General features: G+C 35.1%; 1 protein-coding gene across 1 annotated transcript in view; it reads left to right on the top strand.

The window, feature by feature from the left end:
• BRCA2 (BRCA2 DNA repair associated) overlaps positions 1–3,974 on the top strand; it is a 52,248-nt gene extending 48,274 nt beyond the window's left edge. Inside the window, exons 20-22 of the mRNA XM_069467378.1 lie at positions 913–1,034; positions 3,483–3,687; positions 3,937–3,974. Of these exons, the coding sequence (XP_069323479.1) occupies positions 913–1,034; positions 3,483–3,687; positions 3,937–3,974 (365 nt within the window). The remainder of the gene's footprint in view (positions 1–912; positions 1,035–3,482; positions 3,688–3,936) is intronic.
• The last annotated feature ends 9,739 nt before the right edge of the window (positions 3,975–13,713 follow it).

Below are 13,713 nucleotides of genomic sequence, written 5' to 3'. Positions count from 1 at the left end.
GCATGCGCCACTATGCCCGGCTAATTTTTTCTGTATAGATTTTTAGTTGTCCATATAATGTCTTTCTATTTTTAGTAGAGACGGGGTCTCGCTCTTGCTCAGGCTGGTCTCGAACTCCTGACCTCGAGCGATCCACCCGCCTCGGCCTCCCAGAGTGCTAGGCTTACAGGCGTGAGCCACCGCGCCCGGCCCTGTCTCAGCTTTCAACATGCCTTCCTTACTAAAATTAATAATTTGTAGCTTGAATTAAAGTCAGAGACGTGTGACACTTCCTTTCACTTGATCACTTAGAGGCCATTGTAGGGTTATTAATTGGCCTAACTTTAATATTGTGCCTCAGGGAATAGGGATGCCTACAGAGAGGGGAAAAGATGGGGTAATGGCTGGTTGGTGGAAGAGTCAGAACATACACAACATTTATCAGTTAAGTTCACCATCTTATATGGGTGAGGTTTGTGGCACCCAAAACACTTACAATAGTAACATCAAAAGCTACTGATCACAGAGCACCATAATAGATATAATAATGATGAAAAGGTTTGAAATTTTGTGAGAATTACCAAAATGTGACAGGGAGACACAAAATGAGCACATCCTATTGGAAAAATGCTGCAAATAGACTTGCTTGACACAGGATGCCACAAACATTCTACTGGGGGGGGGGCAATATTTGCGAAACACAATAAAGTGAAATGCTATAAAACGAGTATGCTTGTACTTAATGTCCAAATTACTCAAAGTAAACTCTGTATGACATTTTTTGACCATGTCAAATTTTCCGCGAAAACTTAGCAGGTAAATGGTTTATTTTTTAATCTCCCTTCTTTGGATATTTTGTGCTTGATTCTCTAGTTTTAGCGGTTTTTTAAAATTTTGATTTAGCTAATAAGTGATGCTTTTTTTCCCCCCTAGAAAACACAGCTAAACAATATATACCATCACGTGCACTAACAAGACAGCAAGTCCATGCTCTGCAAGATGGTGCAGAGCTTTATGAAGCAGTGAAAAATGCACCAGATCCAGGTTACCTTGAGGTAGGTGAGAGAGTAAGAGGGCATATAATGAGCTTTGATCTTCATCCTTTAAGATGGGAAGTGTATTAACTCCCTGGCCTTTAGTAATATGTTGAAATGTTGCATTTCTCAAAGGGAACGTGTACATTTTCTAGGTTCCTCAGTGATACACCAAACCAATGTGGTATACTTTCGATTTTATACTAAGTGGAGGATGGGAGGGTTCAAGAATTTTAGATATTAAATGTAGTTTAAAATACAGGCAAAACTTGTTCAGCTTTAAGATAAAACAAATATCTTCAAAGCACTGGCTTAGTTTCCATGTTCTTAGCTCTTTCTCAGGTTCTACCTAGAGCTTATTTCATAATCCTCTACCTTAACAGTACTTAGGCAGGAAGATTTCAGAAGCATTAAACTATGTTAGAAATAGCATAGCCTTTAGAATCATAGCTCTGCTATTTATTAAGTAATCAAGTGGGAATAAAATAGCTATAAAATGGATATAAAATTTTTAGGAATAAATTAGGTAATATATATACAAAATTTCCATAAAAATGTTAGTTACTATTTTTATAATATCATTTCATATATTAAGATAAGCTACCTCCTAAACTAAGTTTTTAACACATTAACTGCCATGTGAGTTGTATTTAACCACGCTAGTTTTGAGCCCGGGGCTTCATGAAGCATATGTGACTTACACGTCTCTTTCACCTTGGGAGCCACATGAACTATTTTTCAAGTTGCATATAACTCATGCAGAGAAAACAATAAAAAATAACAAATTTTTCATTAAATTAGAAAGGATCATTTTGTTTTTGAAGTTTCTATTCTATTTTTGTAATAAAACACCATGGCCCCAAGGAAAAAAATTTTTTTCTAGTGTGGCAGTCAATATGTTAAACACCTGGATGTCTATAATAATTAATGGAAATTCTAGGATTAGTTTTCCAGATAGAAAGGAGAGAGGGGAAATATTTTACGTAAACTGCTGGCTGTTTATTGATTTTATTTGATTTAATAAATCTTGTGAATATAGCCTTAACTTTCTTAAAGAGTGGAACTACAAAATAAACAGTACTTCATCAGTAGTGTGAGCAGTACTGTTCTGAATAGAATTTCCTCCTGTTCTCAAATGTTGCAACTTGGGCTCTCCCTGTGAGAAGTAGTCCAGTTTTAAAGCCTGTAAGTATACTTGTCAGAAATCTGTAAGTTGAGGCTTTATTATGCTTTCCTGAAAAATTATTTGCCTCTATCTTTTCTAATATTATTTCATTTGCTGGAGTTTGTGCCTTCTTTGAATCATCATGAAGATAGTTTTAATTTCATCCACCAAATTTAACAAAGTATTTTTAGTCTGGTTTCTTTTATAGAATTTACTGATATTATAAGGAGGAAATAAAGAGGCAGAATAACAGTTAGAGGACTAAGTTCTAGACTTGGTCCTGCCACTCTGTAACTGGACAAGAGATTTGTCACCTCATTCCCACCTTCTATCAAGGGAAAATTTCAGAGTAGTTTGTCTCTAAGGCTCTAAGTGTTTATAATTCTATCAGATTTGACTTAGATAAAATTATTGTATTAATAATTCTCGGAGGAAAATGTAACCATCAATTTCTAAAATAGCCCTGTTAGAACTTTTCAGTGACAATGGTGAATGTTGTAGGCCTTCTGAAATCACAAGTTTAAAAAAATTATGTTTAAACGTTGTCTGCCTATTTAGAAAGACCTTTGCAGGATGCAGAGATTGTATAGGCTTCTTCCCAGTACAGATTAGGACATTAAGATGTGTGAGGCAGCAGCAGTCTAGTATGTTATATGTCTAAATTCCATTTCCTATTTTGTTTATTTATTCATTTATTTATTTTGGTTATGCTGGGTAATATTCCCAAGAGGTACAGGTAGGAATTTGCTAAAGTGAGTAAGAGAGAAGTGTAGAGACAAAGATTAAAATGTTTGTAGTACATGTTTGTTTTAAATTGTATCTCCCGTTGCAAAGAGCTAATGAAATTATACGACAGAGGCTAAGAATGAAGGTTCTTGAGCCAGCTCTGCAAGTTTTCTTTGGACCTTAGTTTTGTTGTCTATAACATGGAAACACCTCATAGGATTGTTGTGAGGATTAAATGAGTTAATGCATTTACCACACATAGGTCTATTTCTCAAGTATAGTGAGCATTCAGATGTTAGCCATTTATAATGTATATGGTGCTGATTATGATTATTAGAGTACATTTATAATTAGAGGATTGTTTTTGCAGTAGGGAAATTTGTTGAGAATTAGTAACAGTAACCTGAGAATTAATTAGTAACCTGAGAATATTATGTGATAAACTGAGTACAATAATCCACACCCTTCAGATGAACTCAATTCCGTTGTATTTATTCTCATTTAGAGTGATCTAGTTACAATAGATGGGACTTTTTTGTTTTGTTTGCTTTTTATTCCAATATTTTAAATGGTCACAGGATTATTTCAGTGAAGAGCAGTTAAGAGCCTTGAATAATCACAGACAAATGTTGAATGATAAGAAACAAGCACAGATCCAGTTGGAATTCAGGAAGGCCATGGAGTCTGCTGAACAAGGCGAACAAGGCTTATCAAGGGATGTTACAACTGTGTGGAAGTTGCGTGTTGTAAGCTATGCAAAAAAGGAAAAAGATTCAGGTCAGTGTGTAAATGTTTTGTTTTTATCACTTTTGTTAAGTTAAAAAATAATCTTATTAATAAAATGATTACAAATGCTAGGTAAAGTATAAAGTTAGTTTATATCAGAGGAGCAAAATGGACTACCAGTGCCCAAAAAGTGATAATACAATCCTTAGTCTTTATTATCTGTTTTGATTTTTAGACAAGAATTTTAATGATTATCAATTCTTCCCATTGTGTCTTTTTCATATTTTTCTCAACAGTTATATTGAGTGTCTGGCGTCCATCATCAGATTTATATTCCCTGTTAACAGAGGGAAAGAGATACAGAATCTATCATCTTGGAACATCAAAATCTAAAAGTAAATCTAAAAAAGCTAACATACAGTTAGCAGCAACAAAAAAAACTCAGTATCAACAACTACCGGTACAAACCTTTTGTTATAATTTATAATTTTGTTTCCTTTTTTATTATAATTTTTCAATTTTGATAAATGCATATTAAGTTATAGACATTCCAAATATTGAATGTTTTGTTTTTTATAGGCTTCAGATGAAATCTTATTCCAGGTTTACCAGCCAAGGGAGCCCCTTCACTTCAACAGATTATTAGATCCAGACTTTCAGCCACCTTGTTCTGAGGTGGACCTAATAGGATTTATAGTTTCTGTTGTGAAAAAAACAGGTAATGTACAGTGTATTTAATTGTAGCTTTTTATTGATTCTTTTAAAAAACATTGTCTTTTAAAATTTGCCTTCCTTATGATTAGTTGGAGTTACCAGCTGGCAAATTTGCTAACTAGTGATTTGAAAGTAAGCTTCTTTTAACAAACTGATTCTTAATGAAAAGCATTTCTACATTATTTCTAGGTCACAATTTATATCCCATTCCGTGCTACTTAATTTTTTTAATTGCTAAAAAAAGAAACATTTTGCAATATATTCCTAATTACTAGACAAATAATTATAATCTACCTTTGTAGTTAGCTGAGATTCAAACCTCCGATATCTTCAGCTTTTACTACTCACCAGCACCTTAGCTAATTCATCTATATTTTATGCTTAAACATGACATTGCACATTTCTCTTTCCATATATCTTATCTATAAAGCCATACTCTCTTGTTTACCTAAGTACTGCACAGGTGTCAAGGCCCAGCCTTGATTCCTACTTAAGCATAGAGCCTTCCATTTATTTATTTACTTAGTTATTTTTTTTTTTTTTTTTTTTTTTTTTTACTTAGAAACAGTATCCTGCTCTGTCATCCAGGCTGGAATCCAGTGGCGCAACTATAGCCCACTGCAACCTCCAGTTCTTGGGCTTGAGTATCCTCCTGCCTCAGCCTCCTGAGTAGCTGGGACTATAGGCATGCACCACCATGCCCAGCTAAATTTTTAATTTTTTGTGAAAGTGAGGTCTGTGTTGCCCAGACTGGTCTCAAATTCCTAGGCTCAAGCGATCCTCCCACAGTGCTGGGATTACAGGCATGAGCCACTGCACCCTGCCTCCGTTTATTGATTATATATTGTATTCCAGGCACCTTAACCTCATCTCCTAGCACTCTCCCCCACCACTCTCTGATTCTACTCCAGCCATAGTGGCACCTTCCTTACTGCCTCATCTTAGAGCCTGTGCACTCACTGCTCCCTATCCCAGAAATATTTTCCCCAGAGAGCCACATGGCTGGCTCTCTTGACTCCTTCAGGTTTCTGGTCAAATGAAACCTTGTAAGAGGCCCTTCCCTGACCACCCTTTGTAAAAAAGCAGTACCTCCGCTCCCCAGCCCAGCACTATTTCTCCCCTTTACTCTACTTCATTTTTCTCCGTAGCACTCCTCAGCACCTGGTAATCTATATTTATCTGTTTTTCTCTCTCTCTTCTATAATACAAGCTCTATAAGGCAGGGACTTTGTTTTTGTTGTATTCTCAGCTCTTAAAACATCATGTGGTATAGGATAGGGTCTCAAATATTTGGGGGATTCCTTGTTTACCATCTGCTGTGCCATGGTTTTTCCCTTCCTTTGTTCTTTGGCTAAAGTTTATTGTCAATCTTTTTTTTGAAAAGACTTCAAGTGTACCATATTCCATGAGGTCCTCACATGTTTGAAATGTGTACCTGTTGCCAAAATTTTGAGACTTTTATCTTGGTTAGATATAATATTATGGAATCATACTTTTTCCCCTTCCCTCAGCACTTTGTAGAAATTGTTCTTTTGGCATTGAATAATCTGGGAGCAGCCTGATTTTTTTTCCCCCCATTTAAGTAATTTTCTTTTTTGAGGTGGGGAGAGACAGAGTCTCACTCTGATGGCCTGGCTAGAGTACACTGGTGTCATCTTAGCTCACTGCAACCTCAAACTCCTGGGCTCAAGCGATCCTCTTGCCTCAGCCTCCCAAGTAGCTGGGACTACAGGTGCACATCATCACCAGCGCCCCCAACCCCAGCTAATTTTTTATATTTTTAGTAGAGGCAGGGTCTCTTGCTCAGGTTGGTCTCAAACTCCTGAGCTCAAGCGATCCTCCTGCCTCAGCCTCCCAGAATGCTAGGATTACAGGCGTGAGCCAATATGCCTGGCCTGGGTGATTTTCTTTTTATGCCTGAATGCCTGAAGATTTATGTTTTGAAGTACAAAATTAAGCTATGTCTTGGTATAAGCATTCTGTATACAGTTCTCCTGGAACATGGGATGTTCTTGTAATCTCTGGATACAGTGCTTTCTTTATTTTGGGGAAATTTTATAATATCTTTGAGTGTATCTGCTGTTCTATTTATACTGGAATCCTTACTTTAAGAATGTCAATGAGCTTTATGTTGAATTATTTTTCGTTTTGTTTTATCTCTTCTCCGATTCTATTTCTTTGTCTTTTCCATCTTTATTCACCATGATTGTATCCAGCCTTTATGTCCTTGATTTTATTTTCTGCAGTGTTTTATTTCTTGCTATGTGTAATGCTTGTGTCTGTCCCATTGTATTGATATATTGATGCCTTCAATTTATTTCTTTCATCCTACAATCTCCTTTTCATCTTACAGGGCTATTTACCATCTCATAGTCAAGCTTTTATTTTATTAAATATGTGTTCTTAGTAATAGCATGAATCAGTTGTGAAGAATTTAAGAATTTTCTTCTATTCATTCAGTTTTGTTTCCTTGTGGATTTTGCACTTTGTCTTTTGCTGTGCTCTTTTCTCCTTGTTTTTAAATGTATTTTGTGTGATTAGTTGTGTTTTAATCCTTCATGGGTTTTTCTTTGACTATATTATGTTAATATGCCACATTGTTGCCATACCATTTTATTTCATCTTGGTCATACTTGGGTGACTCTCTTTGTATATTTTATTGTTAGAGAGTGGATAACTTATTCATTTATTCAATCAATATTTATTGAATGACTGTTATGTACTAGACACTGTTCTAAGTGCTGAGTACATATCAATGAACAAAACAGACAAGAATCCTTGCCCTCATGGAATGAATGTTATAATGGGGGAGGGGGATCACAAACCAAATAAATAAGTGTTAATAATATATATAAACATTTGTATATATAGTTTTCTTAGTGAGTGCTAAGGAAGAAAAATAAGTAAGGAAAAGGAGATAGTCTCGGGAAAGAAAGAAGTATGTCATTTTAGATAGAGAGGTGAGGAAAGACATCACTAAAAAGTTGACCTTTGAGTGAGGCATGTGGACATCTGGGGAAGAACATTCCAGGCACTTAAAAAGGCCATGATGCAGCAGGAGGATGCTTGATGCCTTTAAGCATTGGCAGAGGCCAGAGAGTGAGCAGTAACATCCAGGAAGAGAGGCAGTGAAGGACCAGGTCATGCAGCGGTCCTTGTATGGACTTTAACTTTTTACTGAGAATGACAGAAGTCACAGGAAGGTTTCACATAGAGTCTGCCTTAGGGTCACAGGATCACTCTGGCTGTTGTGTTAAAAATAGGCTGTAGGGGGCGTGAGGGTACAGAGACAGAAGTCATTTAGAGGCTCTTAGAAGCATTTAGGCAAGAGATGATAATGATCTGCCAGACAAAAGCAATGGCTGTGGTGAGAAGCAGTCAGATTCTGGTTGTATTTTGGAGATAGAGGGACAGTGTGGGATGGTCTGAGCATCAGGAAAAATGGAGTTTCCACTTAGTGAAGAAGACTGCAAGAAAAGCAAGTAGGTGGGGAAGGTGGGTGCTCAGTTGTAGATGGTTAAGTTTTAGATGCCTATTAAGCATCTAAGTAGAAATGTCTACTTGACAGTTGGTTACATAGGAGTCTGTTCAGGGGAATGGTCTGAACTGAAGATATGAATTTGAAAGTCATCAACTTAGAGATGACATTTAAAGCCATGAGACTAGATGAGGTAACTATGACTATGGGAGTAGATAGAGAAGAAAAGAGATCCAAGGCCTGATTCAAGCACTTTGATGCAGGTTGCTTCCAACATTTTATAATCACAGACAGTGCTTCAAGGAGTAACTTCATTCACAGGTGTTTTCATGAACTTTGTTCATGTGTATTTTACTATTGTTAGAGGTCTATCTTCAGAATGGAGTACTAGAAGTGGGATTGCTGAGTGGAAAGGTAAATGCATATGTAGCTTCGCTAGGTGTTCCCAAATTTTTCTCTGGAACAGTTGCACAGATCTGTACTTCTGCCAGCAATGTGTGAGTATACCTGCTTCCACATGGCCTCGGTAACAGAATGTGTTGTCATACTGGCATTGAAATTTTAACAATATAAGCAACAGGTCATTTTGGAAATCTTGAACTTTCTGTAACTTCAGCTGGTTTTATTTGTTTTTGTCATTAGAATATACCAAAATGGGCATTATTAGATTCCTTGCATTTTTAAATTTTCCAACACATACATAATACTGACTTTTTTTTTTTTCATTCTAGGGCTTGCTCCTTTGGTATATTTGTCAGATGAATGTCATAATTTATTGGCAATAAAGTTTTGGATAGATCTCAATGAAGACATAATTAAACCTCATGTGTTAATTGCTGCAAGCAACCTCCAGTGGCACCCAGAATCCAAATCAGGAATTCCTACTTTATTTGCTGGAGATTTTTCCGTGTTTTCTGCCAGTCCAAAAGAGAGCCACTTTCAAGAGACGTTCAACAAAATGAAAAATGCTGTTGAGGTAAAACTACCTTTCAGCATTACCACACATTTTGATAGTTTCCTATTTTGATAGTCAAGTATCAAGGAAGTGGCTTTTATGCAAATTGCATAGTTTAGATAGTGTTAATATATAAGGTAAAGTTTCATTATAAATTAATTGCCCATCAACCTCAGGAGATGGGGGAATGACAGCTACCAGGAAGAAAAGAATGATTTGAAGGGAATTGAGTTAGGAGAAATTGTAAGTAAGATGTTCAGAGATACAAACCATGTAGGCAAACTGGAAATTGGTAACAAGGATAATACCTATTATCTGTGAGTTCATAGCAGTTGACAGTGTAATTAGTTAATAATATATAGATTACAAGTTTACATTTAAACTCCATATCTAGTGTCTTAAATAGTTTGTACTTCTTTGGTTTGAATTAATCTTAAATAAGAGGCACTAAAATTATTTTCCATAGATCATGTATGCATTTTATGCTCAAATCTATATATGCATCATGTAATAATATTAGCTAATGTTTATTGAGTGCTTACTATGTGTTAGGCTTTGTTCTAAGCCTGTCTTATTTAATTCTTCCTATATCCTTATGAAGTAGGGAACTGTTTTTCTATTTTATCAGTGAGAAACAGATTAGAGAGATTAAGTGGCCAGGATTCATACTTAGGTCATCTGGGGCCGGGCACAGTGGCTCACACCTGTAATCCTAGCACTCTGAAAGGCTGAGGCAGGAGGATTGTTTGAGGTCAGGAGTTCAAGACCAGCCTGAGCCAGAACGAGACCCCGTCTTTACTAAAAATAGAAAAAATGAGCCAGGCATAGAGGCATGCACCTATAGTCCCAGCTACTCAGGAAGCTGAGGCATGAGGATTGCTTGAGCCCAGGAGTTTGAGGTTGCTGTGAGCTAGGCTGACGCCTCGGCACTCTAGCTTGGAGGACAGAGCAAGACTCTGTCTAGAAAAGAAAAAAAATAGGCCATCCAAATGCAGAACCTACACTCTTAACTGCTATGTGATGCTGCCTCCCAGTAAAATTTTCTATTTCAAGAATTGGTAACTAGTAAAGAATCCACAAAAAATAAGCCTCTTAATTCTGTAGTTTAATATTTGAAATAAGTGTTATTCAAATTTTATGTAAATTATATTTTAAGAATATTAGAGTAGCTAGCTGTATAAAGGAAGCTTGTTAATATTTTACCTAAAGATTCAATGTGTATAGAGTCTTTATCTAGTCTAACTAGATAATACTCTTTCTAGTTTTTAAATTGGGGATGGGAGTTGCATTCATTATTTGACTCCCATACAGAGTACCTACTGTTTACCTCCAAGGTTTTCTATGAGACCTGTTCAAGGACAGTTCCCTAATCCTGCTGTTTTTAAAGTTTTACAAAATACTGTCATGAATTAGGTTGAACCATATGAAATTGCTGGTATTTGACTAGTTGTGATTTCTCAAACAGTTTGATTTAGTTTAGCCTGTACATTGTTTCAGTTAGTTCTTGGAATAGGCATGAGGTAGGTGAGGCAGTTCTCTCATTTTACTAACCTAAGGAGTATTCCATAGATGTTAGATGGTTTCCAGCTGTTAGGTAGTAAATAGAGCTGGAACTTGAGCCCTAATCTTCCAACTCCAATCCAGTATCATATGGTACTTTTCTCATTAAACTAGATAGCTGGGGAGATCTTTTTCCTTCATACACATACATACTCAGTCTCCTTCATTTGCCGTCTAATTTTGGGTGTCTCATTCTTTTTTGGTCTGAATTTTTATTTCTGGCTTTAAAGGAAATAATTTCTGAAAACATAAATATGTGGGTTTGCAATTTACAAAATAGCTTTTTAAATTTATTTTCTTAGAATATTGATATATTTTGCAATGATGCCGAAAACAAGCTTATGCATATGCTTAATGCAAATAATCCCAAGTGGTCCACCCCAACTACAGACTATACTTCAGAGCCATCCACTGCTCAAACAGTCCTTGGTACAGGAAATAAGTTTCTGGTAAGTTACTGTAAACTTAAGGAATATTATAAATATTATATATGGAGGCAACAATATATTCTGGTGTATACCTAATAAACATGGTAAAATGTAATTAAACTTATTTAAAAAGTGTGATAGTTATGTGGCTCCTATTAGGTATAGATTATTTGGAATTTTAATCTTGTTATTGAAGCAAGAATGTAAAACTCTTTGGGGGCAAATTTCACAAACAGGTGCTTTTGTTTTTAGCCTCCCAAATCCATGTGATTGAAAAGCCTTTTTTGCCTTTTTCTTTTTGCTTAAAGAACTGTTCCATACAATTAGAGTTATTTCTAAGCTCAGTTTTAACTCATTAAATTACAGTAGATGCAAATTAAGCTAAAGTCTTTAATATTTGCTAAAGGCTAATTCTTAAATAACTAACACTTGCTAAATGTATCTATATTAACTCATTTAATCCTCATAACAACCCTAAGAAATAAAAGCTGAGTAAGTCTTCACTTAATGTCATCATTACGTTCTTGGAAACCAATTTAAAGTGAAACGACATAGAACGGAACAAATTTTTTTCACCAGTGTTGCAAGATAATGTAGAAGGAAATGACATTTTTCAAGGACCTGCTGTACATCGTTTCACTTAAAGTTGCAGTTTCCAAGAACTTGTTGACAACATTTAGTAAGGACTTACTGTATTGTCCCTGTTTTACAGATGATAAGACTATGGTATAGAGAGAGGTTAAGCAATTACCTAAGGTCACAAAGCTAGAAACGTAGCTATTAGAACCCAGAAGTGTGCGTTCTTAAAATGGCTTTAAAGTGCTTATCTTTGTTTAACCTATTAATAATTTAAAAGAAAAGATTAAAGCATAAGTGACATCCCTACCTCCTTTTTTTAATCTTTTACTATGAATATTCTTCATCTTTTTTATGTCATTTTTATATACTCTTATGCAAAATTATTTCCTTCTGGAATAGGGATAATACGAATATCTCTTGAAATTATCTTACCTATTACCAGTTAGGGGCGCAAACACATATGTGGTATTTGTGTGCTTAAATATTTTTAATGAAAAGTTAACTTGATTTTGTTTTATATTTTAGTACATGATTATGATAGGCTACTTTTAATTTTTTATTAGATGCCTTCTCCTAATAGTGAGATAAATTATCAAAGTCCTTTAACACATTGTACGCCAAAAGGGAAGCCTGTTTCCACGCCTGTATCAGCCCAAATGACTTCTAAGTCTTGTTGTAAAGGGGAGAAAGAGATTGAAGACCCAAAAAGCTGCAAAAAGAGAAAAGCCTTGGATTTCTTGAGTAGACTGCCTTTACCTCCACCTGTTAGTCCCATTTGTACATTTGTTTCTCCAGCTGCACAGAAGGCATTTCAGCCACCACGGAGTTGTGGCACAAAATATGAAACACCTATAAAGAAAAAAGAATTGAATTCTCCTCAGATGACTCCACCTAAAAAATTCAATGAAATATCTCTTTTGGAAAGTAATTCAATAGCTGATGAAGAACTTGCATTGATAAATACCCAAGCCCTTTTGTCTGGTCCAGCAGGAGAAAATCAATGTAACTCTATCAGTGAATCCACTAGGACTGCTCCCACCAATTCAAAAGATTATCTCAGAGTGAAAAGGCATTGTTCTACATCTCTGATCAAAGACCAAGAGAATTTCCAAGCAAGCACAAAAGATTGTGAGACTAATATGCAGGACACAAGTATAATAAAAAATATATCTAAGAGATTGCAAAGGCGACAAAAACAAAAATGACAATAAGTTAGTTATTGACTCTTAACCTTTCCAGTTTGTAAGATATATACAGTTTCAAACTGCACATCAGTATTTACGTTGCATAACAAGAAAGAAACTAAATAATTTCAGGTGTACCTAGGTGTTTGTATGTCATAGGGATTGTCTTTGTATATTAACATACTTTTATTTCAGTTGTAGATCTTAAAACTGTACATTTATTAGCTAATCAAGGGAAAAAATCTCCTTTAAATCTTTATGATTGGATTTCATCACAAGTATTATTTTACAAACAAAATAAACATACTCTTTTAGATTGTGTCATTGATTAAATGAAATGAGGTTTCTTATTACAGTTATTTTGACATAGATAATTCCTTTTCGTTCCTATTTTAGGGGATTATTTTTTTAGAGGTAACTCACTATGAAATAGTTTTCCTTAATGCCTGTGTTGGTTCTGCTGTAGTTCTATCCAGTTCAAAAGTCAGGATGAATAAGATATTACAGTGGTGTTTTCTTTTCACTGATTCTTCATTCTTAAATCAGAATGTCTACAGAAAAATAGAACCTTTAACTCCTTTTTATGATTCCAATGTTATCTCTGAAATTAAATTACTTCAATTAAAAATTCAAATACTTTAAATCAGAAGCATATTTAATAGAGCTAATTTTTTTTTAACAAAATGGTCATCCGGACTGAAACTTCTGAGAACATCTTGCTTTCAAATTGGCACGGTTTCTGCCTGCTTTATTTTTAGCACTATCACAGGACCCAGACATACTCCCTTTTAAACCTGCCACCAAGCAGGTTAGTTCAATTTAAGATAATACTTCCATTATCTTAAATAATGATATCTGAAATAAGCTCTTATGCTTTCTTATGTTTAATAGAGAAAAGGGATATAGTAGTTCTAACTAGGAGCTAATAGCATGGAGAAGTTCTTAAAGCAGGTGTTTTAATATGTCTTAAATTTATATATAATATCACATTCTCAAATCTAATTATAAAAACATTTCAAAGCCAAAAATAAGTCCTTTCAAAAATTGACATTTTTCCTTCCATAACCGTGATCTATGATTTTTCTCTCCTCTAAAAAGCATTAACATAATAGTCTATTCTGCTATTCTTTTTAACTTAAGCGTTTTGTAAGTCTTATTAACGTGATTTAAGTTTTAGTCGTAAAC

Source organism: Eulemur rufifrons, chromosome 4 (genome assembly GCF_041146395.1).
Source record: "Eulemur rufifrons isolate Redbay chromosome 4, OSU_ERuf_1, whole genome shotgun sequence".
Classification (NCBI taxonomy): domain Eukaryota; kingdom Metazoa; phylum Chordata; class Mammalia; order Primates; family Lemuridae; genus Eulemur; species Eulemur rufifrons.
This window is presented reverse-complemented; position numbering and strand designations above follow the sequence as displayed.